The 12,323-nt window shown below is 37.4% G+C and overlaps 3 protein-coding genes across 10 annotated transcripts; 2 read left to right on the forward strand and 1 right to left on the reverse strand.

The window, feature by feature from the left end:
* Positions 1-50: 50 nt before the first annotated feature.
* LOC112190326 (transcriptional adapter ADA2) lies at positions 51-5,355 on the reverse strand. 2 transcript variants are annotated; one of them, XM_040514975.1, is made up of 12 exons: positions 5,180-5,355; positions 4,850-5,099; positions 4,237-4,302; positions 4,029-4,154; positions 3,836-3,911; positions 3,361-3,421; positions 3,206-3,261; positions 3,014-3,091; positions 1,936-2,152; positions 1,097-1,307; positions 433-717; positions 51-316 (listed from the first exon to the last, which is right to left on the reverse strand). In XM_040514975.1, exons 1-12 carry the CDS (start codon positions 5,230-5,232, stop codon positions 125-127), a joined length of 1,671 nt encoding a protein of 556 aa, XP_040370909.1. In that variant the 5' UTR covers positions 5,233-5,355; the 3' UTR covers positions 51-124. The 2 variants fall into 2 exon arrangements, with proteins under 2 accessions (XP_040370909.1, XP_024185527.1); XM_024329759.2 differs by having other exon boundaries at positions 4,850-5,102.
* Positions 5,356-5,489: 134 nt separating this feature from the next.
* LOC112187835 (exosome complex component RRP42) lies at positions 5,490-9,360 on the forward strand. Of its 7 annotated transcripts, none has more exons than XM_040514976.1 (10): positions 5,490-5,624; positions 5,752-5,923; positions 6,007-6,057; positions 6,780-6,907; positions 7,000-7,056; positions 7,189-7,281; positions 7,761-7,839; positions 8,001-8,125; positions 8,587-8,730; positions 8,817-9,360. In XM_040514976.1, the coding sequence occupies exons 4-10, from the start codon at positions 6,782-6,784 to the stop codon at positions 9,054-9,056; spliced, it is 864 nt and encodes a 287-aa protein (XP_040370910.1). In that variant the 5' UTR covers positions 5,490-5,624; positions 5,752-5,923; positions 6,007-6,057; positions 6,780-6,781; the 3' UTR covers positions 9,057-9,360. The 7 variants fall into 7 exon arrangements, with proteins under 7 accessions (XP_040370910.1, XP_040370911.1, XP_040370914.1 ...); XM_040514977.1 differs by having other exon boundaries at positions 5,752-5,877; XM_040514978.1 differs by having other exon boundaries at positions 5,558-5,643.
* Positions 9,361-9,934: 574 nt separating this feature from the next.
* Positions 9,935-11,857, forward strand: LOC112189143 (pentatricopeptide repeat-containing protein At4g26680, mitochondrial). The gene has a single exon (XM_024328417.2). The coding sequence runs from the start codon at positions 10,168-10,170 to the stop codon at positions 11,794-11,796; it is 1,629 nt and encodes a 542-aa protein (XP_024184185.1). The 5' UTR covers positions 9,935-10,167; the 3' UTR covers positions 11,797-11,857.
* The last annotated feature ends 466 nt before the right edge of the window (positions 11,858-12,323 follow it).

The raw sequence follows: 12,323 nt of genomic DNA on the forward strand, positions 1-12,323 counted from the left end.
TTAATGTGCAAAACGTTGATTTGTTTATCCAGATGTTCTTGCAAGATACATGGACAAAATGGGGCATCTCTTCAATTAAGATATAATGGTATACAGAGTTGTTTTACAAGGTGGAAATATATAACTATGCTAGGGTTAGTCCCTTTCGAATTACCATATCGAAAACTCTATCGACTTTGCTTGGCTCAGCCTTGAAGAGGCTGTGGGCGTCGGATTTCTTCTTCACATTCCCGCTTGAAATCTCTGTTGAGATGGTCTGGAGCATGTGTAGATAATGGGATGGTATGATTCTTAACTCACAGCAAAGCCTTTTGTCCTGCTTGTATAGGATTCATGACATTGTTAACGGCATCAACAGTAGAAGTTTAATGAACAGAAAAAATCAGCTAAAAAAAATGGCTATGCTTTCATGCTAAAGCAATTCAATCTTACGGTTTCAGAAAGTAAGTTAGCTCCCGCTAGTCCACTGATATCCCAATCATCCAAGGGGTTTGGAATAGGTTGCGTAGTTAATGGTAAGTCCTTGATGCCAGGATGCAGAAGTGCTGATCCCCTAACGGCTCCCCGAGGACTGATCTGCTGCAAGACTTTACCACTTGCACCAGCCTGAGAGTTTTCCTTAATCTTTTGCAAACTTTCTTCACTTTCATTCTTTCTTTTCTGCTCAAGATATTTAGTTGCCTCAGTGGCTGTTCTACAACCTGCAGCTCGAGCCTCCTGCAGAATTATTGCTATATTTAGGCACATATTCGTCCAGAACTTACTTCACATGATTGCTTATTATTTGAAGGATATGGCCATAGACAATGTAGAAAATAAGCATCTGTCTACATATGGCAGTGGAAAGCTACTTTTTGGTGACCAAGAAGTGAAGTATAACTGAGCTCAAGAGTCTATATGAGTTCATTTGAGCTGCATAGTTATGTTGTGGCAAGCCATGGTACTTTTAATTACTTGATTAGTCTAAAAAGCACGTGACAAGCACGCTGTCATTTCTTTGAACAAGTTAATTCTAGTCTTGATTTCGTTACTGAAATAGAGGCAATCAAAGGGAGATAAAGTTACAGAAATAGAGGTCAAGTGTGAGGCATCAGACCTGAAGATCTAGAATTCTTTTGACAATTTGTTGTTCCTCAATGATACTCTTAAGCAACTCCTTGTGGTCTTCGTTTGAGTGGAACTGCATGAAGACCTTGAAGCGCTGGTATATTTCTCCCACTTCCGGTGAGAGGTTCTTCTCCAATGGATCAGGATGAAGCAGATTTCTTTCTAGTACGAAATCCTTCCTGCGTTTCCTCTCATCAAGCCTGTCCAAATTCCCACACACTGTTTGAGAATATGAAGAGGAAAACTGGAAAATTCAACAGCAAGTCTAACTTATTTCTAGTAATAATATATCACTTGTATGAAGGGCATGCCTGAAATTTGCTTAACATATATCAATTGTAATAACTATATGAATAAACAAAAAAAATCTGGTGCTAAAAGGTTGGAAAATCCTGAACTTGAGTAACCATATAAACACAAGAAATATTATGCAACTTCAAATACAGCAAAAATCTAGAAAGAAAACCAAGTGGAATCAGAATCATGCCTAACCTAAAGGAAGGCTACGGTAAGCCAGGTTATATATACAGTTTTTGATGCCTTAACGATCACCAATTTGGCTGAAATTTTGCAAAGGTGATCTATACATTAAGACTTAAAAACTGAATGGTTAAGATGTGAAAATATGATCGAAAAGTGAGTCAAAACTGGAAATCCGTACATTTTTTCTTAGGTGTGGATATCTGCACCTGAGCAAAGTTTTATATATATATATATATATAAATATATATATATATTATATTTTACCCCTTCCCCCCTTCTATAGCTTCTTTGATCTAGAATTTCTGCCTATCAGGCCTGAATCTATAAATGTAAACATATAAGTACCTTTTTCCGTAGACATGCAGAACTCGTAGTTTTAATTCACGGTCACGATCAGTGTCAGTATCGAGAAATTCCATATCTGCTAGTATCTGCTCAGCATCATTATCGTATTCAATTTCAAACTCTTGCCTCTTGTAATTATAGCCACTCAATTCTGTCACAGAAGGTCCCTCCTCCACTAAACTCCTAAGTTTTTTCTCTCCAATGCTCCGCTGAGATTCTGCTGACAATATACCACAAAATGAGCCTCTCCTCATTAATTATATATACTTCTTCTCACGTAAGGTCTTTAAATAATGCCCTTAAATGAGGTCCTGTCTCTCAATCATCCAAATCTTATCTAACAGCTGAGAAACAACACATCTATGAACGTTGATCAAAGATCTTATGATTGAATTTGATGCATGCACGCATGTAAAAACAATGACACTAATTATCATCAAATTAAATTGGGTTTTGTAGTAATGGATATCATGATGCACATCTAAAAGCCTATCCAAGATGAAAGCAACAGGCACAGGGGTTTCTTCGCATGATCTCGTTGACTTTACATGCTTATTTTGGGTTTCCGTATTTGAGCTGTACAGTTTTCTTATCTTTGTATTTTAAGAAAGTACAGTTTTCTTATCTGAGTTTGTACAATCTAATTAAACAGGCTGCAGTGTTATTGGAGATAGTTTTGACCATTTGCAAAAGTTAGATACAAAATAGTTTTGACTACACATACTTCTTCTCTTTTCATTTTCCTAAGTACTCTTCTTTCTTGTCTGGCTCAGGTCATAAAATCATTTGCTATAAGAAACTTTTTAAACATTACTTTCAACTAAAAGTCTAAAACCCTTACTATTATGAATAACATAGAATCTCAAATATGCCATGTATTATGTAAGCATGTGAATACAAATGTCCTGTGGGAAGTAACCTTTTTGGCAATGCACCTAGTTTCATGTAGATACATAAACAATGCTTCTTACAATTGAAACTATCCTTCCCAACCAGTAGTTTCATAACAATTTATCCTGTGTATACTGCATTAAACTATTCACCATATGTGATGTAAGTTAAGATCCTAAAAGCATACCTTCCACTTTAGTGACTTTAGGTTCATCCTTAATCTGAAGTTTATTGGAGGCCTTCTTTCCAGCTCCAGATGCACCATCTGATGTAAAACAAAAGATTAGTCCCTGACAGTCATGCACATAGACAAATACACGTGATAAAAATGAGATTGTCGAAAAAGCAAAAAATGAATCACGAATATTTGTTACCATACCAGCAGTTGAGTGGGATGAAGATTTAGAAGCAGCAGTTTTCTTTGGTTCTTCGCATCTGATCAAGCACATTAAAAACAAGTCAATAAAAAAAAAAAAAAAGACACAAGGAACCTAAACACAAAGAAGATAGAAAAGATGATAAGAATAGCCATACTTGGCTCCTGCAGAAAAGGGAGATACTTCTTTCAGAGTTATTTCCATAAACATGGGGAGCTCTGCAGACAAAAAAGAAAAAGAAAATGAAATGGACATTCTTAATCCATTATATACAAGATGTAATCATGTATTACATATAATATGCAATATGCATTTAAAACGAAACAACGAGTTTTATATGAAATGAAACAAGTGACATTAAAGAAGAAATATAAATTGGTCAGTTTAAAGGGGTAATTAGCATATGATAGAGACAACCAGGACAATGAGCAATAGAACAGCAGATCCATGAATACAAATGCTGCCACCAGAGATAAATAAAGTACAACTTCACCAAATTGGCTTCAGTTAAACAAATAGCGCATTTCTATATAATAAATGATGCACCCAGGCATATAGTTGCTTGCCATACAACTAAATGAGAAACAAAGATGCTATCAAGCCTTGGCTAATAATAAAGCATTGAAACCAACCTTTTTTGATTTGACCAGACCCCTTAGCCAAGGCAAGAAGATCCTCTCTGCTCTTTCCCATAACATGAGACATGTCCTGAATAGATACAACACGAGAACTATTAGTGATTATTTTTTCATCATTTTTATTTGAATGATATGATATATATATATATACGACTCTGTGTAGATGTGTAATGAAGACTGGTCTTACTGGGAGAGGAAAGCAAGGGGAGTTCAGATATATAGCATTATAGTGGTCGATACACTGTTGCCTTCTTCTTGTTCCAACATGTTCAGAAACTTCAGTCCAATTACCAAAGCCATACATTTCAATACCCTACAGCAGGGGCAAAAGAACAAGTTATATTAAATGCAGGTTTATCAGAAGCAATAGATAAAATAATCAGTAAATTATATACCTCAAGCAATAGCATCTCTTCATCAGCATTCCAATCAGGACATATTAGTGGAAAAGACAAATTGTCCTGTTGAAAAATCAAAAGGTCCTCAATCATGACATGCATATGCACTTATCCATGCAATATTGAATCTCATAATCTCCAATGAAGCAGAACAAAGATTTACTCTTAAAACTACTGCAAATCTCATATGAAAGAACAGTCTCCTAAGTTCTAACATATCGTTCAACCAGATAAAATGAATTACTCATAGCTGTTTGGACACAAATTGGAAAAGCAATCTTGCACACTGAGGAAAACAATTTATCTGCAAGCATTTTATGGAGATTCCATTCGGATCAGAGACCAATTCAATCTCTAGTCTGTTAATGCATTTTTGTTATCATCTTACATCTTGCTGCTCATCCCTTTTCTGAATTTTACATCCTGCTTTAGTTCAAGATAAAAAGTCTCATCTCTTCAAGCATACTTACAACCATTTCTACTAGTTTAACATCACTACAACAACCGAAAAAGAGCAATTTAAGTTTCAGAATCAAGATACAGATCAAAGCAGTAACTTTCATTAGTTGAAAGAAAGTAACTTCCAACACAGTAAAAAAAATCCACTTACCATAACCCTATATGGATGATTACATTTGTGAGGTGTAACCTCAACTCCAACAGAGAAGCACTCAATGCAAAGATCAAAATCTGGACACACCCCACATTTTATACGTATCTTCCCAGATATATCTTTCTGGCAATAATTACAATGGTAAAAAGCCCCTTTGGGTTCGCTAAGCTCCTGGGCTAAACCTTTCTGAGCTGTACTACTATTCTCACCTAGTTCTGCACCTGAAGCTGTTCTCTTTCTTTTACCTCTACTGAAAAAAATTACCCATCAAAAATCTCATAATGAAAAAAAAAAAAGCTCTGAAATTTGCTGAGAAATTGGACGAACCTCTGATTGGAATCGCCGACAGCGGATTGCGCAACTGCCCGGGACCGACCCATTGATCGAATTGCACCGAGAGAGGAAGGAAATGTAAAACCCTAAAAAATTAAAAGACCTAATTTCAAAAACCCTAATTTTTCAGATTGGTGACATCTGCAGATTTCAATCGACGGTTCAAAAAATTTGGGGGGTTTTGGTTAAAGGGCAGTCGTGGTGGGTGGTGCCGCTCTCTTCTACTCTCCAGTGGTTTTTCGCCACGTAAGCAAGTATTGCTCCATTGGATGTTAAAATCCACGTGTTAAATATTTTAACATAGACCCACTGAATAAAAGGTGCAGTGGCGCGCACGGGATCATCTGAGAATGTTACGGCGTTCCCGCTCCAAAAGCCCTAACAGCCTTTCCCTCCATCTTTCTCATACCCGGCAGCGCCTTTCAGCCGTCGTAGTGAGGTCAGCAACTTCTTGCTCGGTAATTTTGTTGTAGAATTAATTGAATTGTCTGTAAATTTTGCATTTAGAAATTGGGTTGGGTAAAAGTGTTGTAGTTTGATTATACTAAAGGCCGTATAACCTATAGTGGGAGGGAGGTAGACACTAGACAGAGGAAGCGAAGGAAAGGGATTCTTTACTGAACGAAAGGGATATCAAACCGATTCTGGAAGAGTATCGGCCCCCGTCTGAGGATCTTATTCAGAGATCGAAGGTTTGGAAATCTTTCTTCAATTCATTCGTCTGAGGATCTTATTCAGGTTTCTTACCCGAGTTTTGCTCTATAGCTTGATTAAGGCATGTGGAAATTTTCCTTTGGTAACCTCTGTGTTTTATGCAATAGGAGGGACTGTGGTGCTCTGATTTGTGGTTTTGGCGAGAGTGAGGATCGCAGGTGTGGAGATTTTCTTCTGCTTTTGTTTTTGTTGTTGCTGTTTGTTTTGAATTGTTTTCGGGTTTGTTATGTGTTTTAAAGATCAGATGCTTCCTATTGTCTCTTTATCTTTTGAAGCTGCTGGTGCTTTTGAGAACTTTGTACAGAGTGATTATGGGGAAGTTGATTGTATCCATTCACTCTGTGGACCAGCTCTACTTTACAGTCCTAACACATGGTTGATCTTTTATTCTATGTCTGGAAGATATCAAGTAAAATAAAACACTCTTCCTAATTACAATTGTTCTAGGGGACTGAAAAATGCTCTATAATAAAAGACTAATTTTTAAATTTGAATCCAAGCCTTACACACTGGTGACATCAAGGCCACTGACTGGCCTAAACAATATCGACAAAGTACAAACATCTTCTCCACCTCAAGCAACCCTCCTTTTTCATTTCATTCATAATAATGAACCCTGCAGCAATGCGCGGGCAATCTTGCCAGTGTAGAACAGTGAGTGGTTTCAGAATTCCTGAATCTGTAGGTGTGAAAGGCCATTGTAGGTATAGCCTGTCCTGAGTCTACGTAATCCATCTGGCTAGAGTTGTTTTAGCTCTTTGTTAATGCGAGCATTCACGATGACTATCCTTTCTGTGTACACTTTATGTCCTAATTGTTCATGTTGATTGAGCTGCCTTTTTTTTCAGAACTAATGGTTTCCTGCATATTGTATATTCAGAAATGGTGGGATTATCTATAGGAGAGAAGTATTTCATACAGGGTGGCATTGCTCAGGACCTTCGCACTGATGGTCGGAAAAGATTGACGCCTAGACCCATCTTTGTTGAAACTGGAGTCATTTCCCAGGTTTGATATGCTTCATTCAAATTTAGAGATTCCTGGTTGACATTAATTTTACTTATGTTGTTATAAGCTGCATTTTCATGGCCTTCTTGCAGTCAAATGGTTCAGCAAGGGTCAGGATTGGTGCCACAGAAGTCATTGCCAGTGTGAAGGTAGCACATGGGCTTAATGCTAAGCTGTTTAGTTTTGTTGGCTTTTAGAATTCCTTCAATACTTCCATTTTTAGTCTTCTTTATTAAACCCTGCCTTCTCATTGCACTTGCTGTATATTTGAACAAGTGCAGGCTGAACTTGGAAGGCCGAGCGCATTGCATCCTGACAAAGGAAAAGTCTCTATAAATGTTGATTGCAGTCCAACTGCAGCACCAATGTTTGAGGTTAGCACTTTTATTATCTGCTACCATCTCATATTTTACTTCACAATTGAGGCTGAATAGACATTTATTTTTTTTTTATCATGTGGAACTCTTGCCATGAAGAAACTAATTAAGGACATAACACACACACACACACACACTTCAATATTTCATTTGTATGCTTGTTGAAGACTTCACTTCAATGTATGAGGTGCAAAGAACATAATGATATGAATATAGTCTTCTTACAAAAACAGATTTGAGAAAAAACAAAAAACAATAAGGTTGTAGTCTCACTAAAAAGGGTTAATTTACTGCATAATGATAAAATTTGGAAACTAAATTTCAATTTCTGGTTATTTGTTTTATTTCCGTAATCCTCTGATGCAAACTTTTCCTTTTGGTTATGAACTACCAGACCATTGCAAAGCCTATTTTGCCTTTGTATGACCTATGCCTGTACTCTTCTTGTAAAGCTGTTGCTTGTTTCATTTTTACAGGGTAGAGGGGGTGAGGAGCTGTCCGCAGAACTCTCAGTTGCTCTTCAGCGTTGTCTATTAGGTGGTAAAAGTGGATCAGGTCTGTACTCATTGAAATCAGAGGAGCACAATTAAATAGTACTGGTCAATTTATCTTTTAATGTCTGTGCATTCTCTCTTCAGTCAATGTTTATCTTTTAATTGTTCAATCATTTTAATCCAGCTTACTGTAGATAAAATGGTTGTCTTCATTGGTCCCAGGTGCTGGAATTGACCTCTCTTCTCTGGCAATTGTGGAAGGAAAGATTTGTTGGGATCTTTACATTGAAGGCCTTGTTGTTAGTTCAGACGGAAATCTACTAGATGCCCTAGGTGCTGCTATTAAGGTACTTGATATTCTTATTTATTTAGAACTAACTCTTATTTAATTTCTTTTTATGCAAATAAATGAACAGGACAATATAGGAATTTGCTGGTGGTTATAGGGTCTATATATTTAGTTTCAGAGAGAGGTATATAGAATATATGAATGATAGCTTTTGTCAAGACTGAAATTGAAGATATATAAATAAACTAATAAACACACTTAAGTCTATCCCGCCTTTACTAGTTTGAGCCTGTTTCTCTTATCCAACCGGTCTTTACAATCATTTAAGCCATGTTCTTTTTCTTTTGGTGTTCAGAGTTTGTGGCCATTTCATGATGTCAACTGAGTCTCCTATTATGTGTGTTTCATTGGCAATCTTAATTTCTGTCAAAAGAAAAAGAGGAAAAGTTAAAACTAAGTGCACTTTTATTGGTATTTCTATAAAAAATTATGTGAGGATAAAAACTCATATTCCCAAAGGCTGCTTTGAGCAATACAGGCATCCCAAGAGTAAATGTTGCAGCTGGTGCATCAGGAGATGAGCAACCAGAGGTTGACGTAAGCGACGAGGAATTTCTGCAATTTGACACATCCAAGGTCCCTGTCATTGTTACATTAACGAAGGTGATAAATTTTGACCCATCTCTTCTGTCCTTCAGTAAACTTCATGTTTATTGCCCATTATTGATCTCTACCCATCTGCTTTTCAGGTAGGCAGGCACTATATTGTAGATGCCACATCAGAAGAGGAATCCCAAATGAGCTCAGCTGTTTCTATTTCAGTCAACAGGCAAGGGAACATATGTGGGTTGACAAAAAGGGGTGATGCAGGCCTAGATCCAAGCGTCGTTCTTGACATGATATCTGTAGCACAAAGTGTAAGTGAGAGGCTGATAAACACATTGGATTCTCAGATAGCTGCGGCTGAAGCTGGTGAAGATGAGTTGTGATGATAAGTAGAACCTCTGATACATTAAAGCAGGTGTAGGTGGGTTCACACAGGTCCTAGTTATATGAAAGATTGTAATTCTGAATTTCTGATAGTACAAAAAAGCTATGCGAATAATTCAAATTTGTTGTATCAGTATCTGGAACCCTTGTCCAATGTTAGTATTGGCATGCTGTTAAAGACCAAGAGTTTGCTAAGATTGCTTTTGTAGTCCAGAACCCCAGATATCCATCATTTTGACATTGGTTTCATTGTTTTAATGAGAGATATGAACAAGAGTTCCTCTCTAACTTTGGAATTCATTACATCAGTTTTTGGAAGGATCAACACATATCGTTTTGGTATTTGATTGGTGCTTGATTAATTTTTCTGTCACCTCAAGCAGAAACTCCAGCATGACATGAAACCGGAAACACTAAACTCAAAACTTTCCGAGCAACAAACGAGAGCAGAAATGATGTTACATAATAAATAAGAATTCTCAAGTTTGGTCTAAATGCTAAAATGACAGTTCAACTTCCATAGCGACTTACAAATGGTGCCACTACGTTAAGTGGGAGAATAATTTTTTTATCACAGTTACGTTACGAGAGAAATTCGTAAATATAACCGGTTGTATACAATTATGTGTTTATTTCTCTCGTTATAGATTAAAATTGATCGTCACATGCATATTTTTCACAATACGTGTTGAAATTAGCAAAATTCATCGTAAAGAATTGTCTTTATTAAGGCTTTGGATGTGGAAGTTTAACCTAGGGGTATTTTTTTTGATGTGGATAAAAAGACCTCATTTTCATTTTTTTGGGGAAATATTACTGAAAATATTCATTTGCTGCTTTCTGCTCCATATAGACTCGCTCGTTACACAGTGAAACAGAGTCAGAACTCATTCTGCACCATCATCTTCATCCTCAGCCTCCAACAAGGTTAGTGAGTCTTCATGTCCCTTTTTCCAGTTCCATACCTTTTCTCATCAACACCCAGCTTCAATTCATTTCAATTTTCTGAATCAGTATGTCAAAATTCTGAAACAAATTTATATTGATCCCCAAACTTAAATCTCTCTGCTTGTAAGAACTTACAGACCTAAATACGAAACTGGGTTCTACATGATACACAAGGAAACTATGAATAAATTCCCATTTCGTCAAGTTTCAATCTTGCCCAATTCAATTGCTAAAGAACCCACCTTTACAAAACCCTCAGTTTCTGTGAATTTGGAAACAAGGAATTGGAATCCAATTCCTATTCCCCACAGAACAATTCCTGAACCCAAAGGCCAAGACCTTGATTTTGTTAATGTTGTAAACAGCCATTTGATTCACTCTGACTGGGCTAAGCTTGATTCCTTAGCCAATGGTCTGACTGCTTTCAGAGTGAAACATATTTTGCTGAAAATTCAGAAGGATTATGTTCTTTCTCTTGAGTTTTTCAACTGGGTTGGAACTCACAAACCCACTTCACATACCCTCGAAACACATTCCATGATCCTCCACATTCTCACCAAGTATCGAAAATTTAAGTCTGCAGAGTCGATTTTGAGAAAGATTCTTGTGCCAGGGTCCATAGACTTGCCCCCCAAGCTGTTTGAAGCGATACTGTATTCGTACCGCTTGTGTGATTCCTCTCCTCGGGTTTTTGATTCGCTTTTCAAGACGTTTGCGCATATGAAGAAGTTTAGGAATGCCACAGACACGTTTTGTAGAATGAAGGATTACGGGTTTTACCCGACGGTTGAGTCATGCAATGCGTATGTGAGCTCATTGCTTGATTTACATAGAGCTGATGTTGCTTTGGCATTCTACAGAGAAATGAGGCGTTGTCGAATTTCACCCAATGTTTATACTCTTAATATGGTTATGTGTGCATATTGTAGAGTGGGAAAATTAGAGAATGCTGTTGAAGTCCTTGAGAAGATGGAGAGCATGGGTTTCAGTCCTACCATTGTGTCATATAATACACTTATTGCAGGACATTGCGATAAGGGTCTTCTGAGTTCCGCTGTGAAGTTCAAAAACTTGATGGTGAAGAATGGATTGCACCCGAATGTGGTAACTTTTAACACACTCATTGATGGGTTTTGTAAGCAAGGAAAACTACCAGAAGCAAATAGAATTTTTAGTGAGATGAAAGCCCTGAATGTGGCTCCTAATATAGTAACCTATAATACCATGATAAATGGGTATGGTCAAGCAGGTAATAGTGAGATGGGCAGTAGGCTTTTTGAGGAGATGTCAAGGGACCGAGTCAGCGCTGATATTCTGACTTATAATGGATTGATTTTGGGACTATGCAAGGAGGGTAATACAAAGAAAGCTGCATATCTGGTAAAAGAGCTTGACAGAAAGAACTTTGTCCCAAATGCCTCAACCTTTTCTGCGCTTGTTGGTGGGCAGTGTGTGAGAAAGAACTCAGATCGTGCCTTTCTGTTGTACAAGAGCATGGTTAGGAGTGGCTATCATCCCGATGAACATACTTTTAAGATGTTGTTGTCTAGCTTCTGCAATAATAGGGATTTTGATGGAGCAGTTGAAGTCTTGAAAGAAATGTTTGAGAGAAATTTTGTTCCTGATTCAGGCATATTATATGATCTATGTTTGGGACTTAAACGCTGTGGAAAAGAAAAGTGGGTAGAATTGCTATGCACTGAGATGGAAGCTAGACGCCTCATTCCTCAAGGTTTTGACATGGCGAAGATGATCTGCTGTGTAGAAGAGAATGATAACTCAACAGTTTAGGAAACATGTAAATTGTAAACATTGATTTCCTTGTAAGTGTCAATATATAAGGTTCTAAAGAGGGTCCAACTTCAGTCGTATTGTCAGAGCACATCTGCTTTGTGTAGTCTCATCGTATTGAAGCTCAAACTATTAATTATTCTGACATAAAACTTCTACTTGCAATTCCATAAAAATTAAGCTTCATGAACAAGAATTGTTGAAGAAGGAAGAAAAATATGAGCCAACACAAAAGAAAACTCAAGACGATCATGTTACCGTAAGTGAGAGAACTTAACTAGAACAACAAACAAGAACAGAACCAGTGGAACTATCCCCTAATGCTGGACATGATGTAGCTGTCACATGTAGAGTAATAGGGAGTAGCAGACCCCGGACTAGAATGAGACATACTTTCAATCCTACCGGTGCCCTACCTCGCTAGAGACCTCCTCCTCTTGCCGAATGTCTTCACAAACCATTCATGCTTCCTGTTTCCCAAAGTGTTCCCGGCAACCCCTCCAACTACTAGCCCACTTACAACTCCC

Source organism: Rosa chinensis, chromosome 2 (genome assembly GCF_002994745.2).
Source record: "Rosa chinensis cultivar Old Blush chromosome 2, RchiOBHm-V2, whole genome shotgun sequence".
Classification (NCBI taxonomy): domain Eukaryota; kingdom Viridiplantae; phylum Streptophyta; class Magnoliopsida; order Rosales; family Rosaceae; genus Rosa; species Rosa chinensis.

What these genes read in the sequence shown, in the direction of transcription:
- LOC112190326 (XM_024329759.2), bottom strand. Translation starts at nt 5,232, where the DNA reads ATGGGTCGGTCCCGGGCAGTTGCGCAATCCGCTGTCGGCGATTCCAAT. An exon ending in GTCGGCGATTCCAATCAGAG is followed by an intron (nt 5,103 to 5,179) that starts GTTCGTCCAATT and finishes AATTTTTTTCAG; the next exon opens with TAGAGGTAAAAGAAAGAGAA. An exon ending in CTGCATGTCTACGGAAAAAG is followed by an intron (nt 1,308 to 1,935) that starts GTACTTATATGT and finishes GAATTTGGACAG; the next exon opens with GCTTGATGAGAGGAAACGCA.
- LOC112187835 (XM_040514976.1), top strand. Translation starts at nt 6,782, where the DNA reads ATGGTGGGATTATCTATAGGAGAGAAGTATTTCATACAGGGTGGCATT. An exon ending in AAACTGGAGTCATTTCCCAG is followed by an intron (nt 6,908 to 6,999) that starts GTTTGATATGCT and finishes GCCTTCTTGCAG; the next exon opens with TCAAATGGTTCAGCAAGGGT. An exon ending in CCCTAGGTGCTGCTATTAAG is followed by an intron (nt 8,126 to 8,586) that starts GTACTTGATATT and finishes ATATTCCCAAAG; the next exon opens with GCTGCTTTGAGCAATACAGG.
- LOC112189143 (XM_024328417.2), top strand. Translation starts at nt 10,168, where the DNA reads ATGATACACAAGGAAACTATGAATAAATTCCCATTTCGTCAAGTTTCA.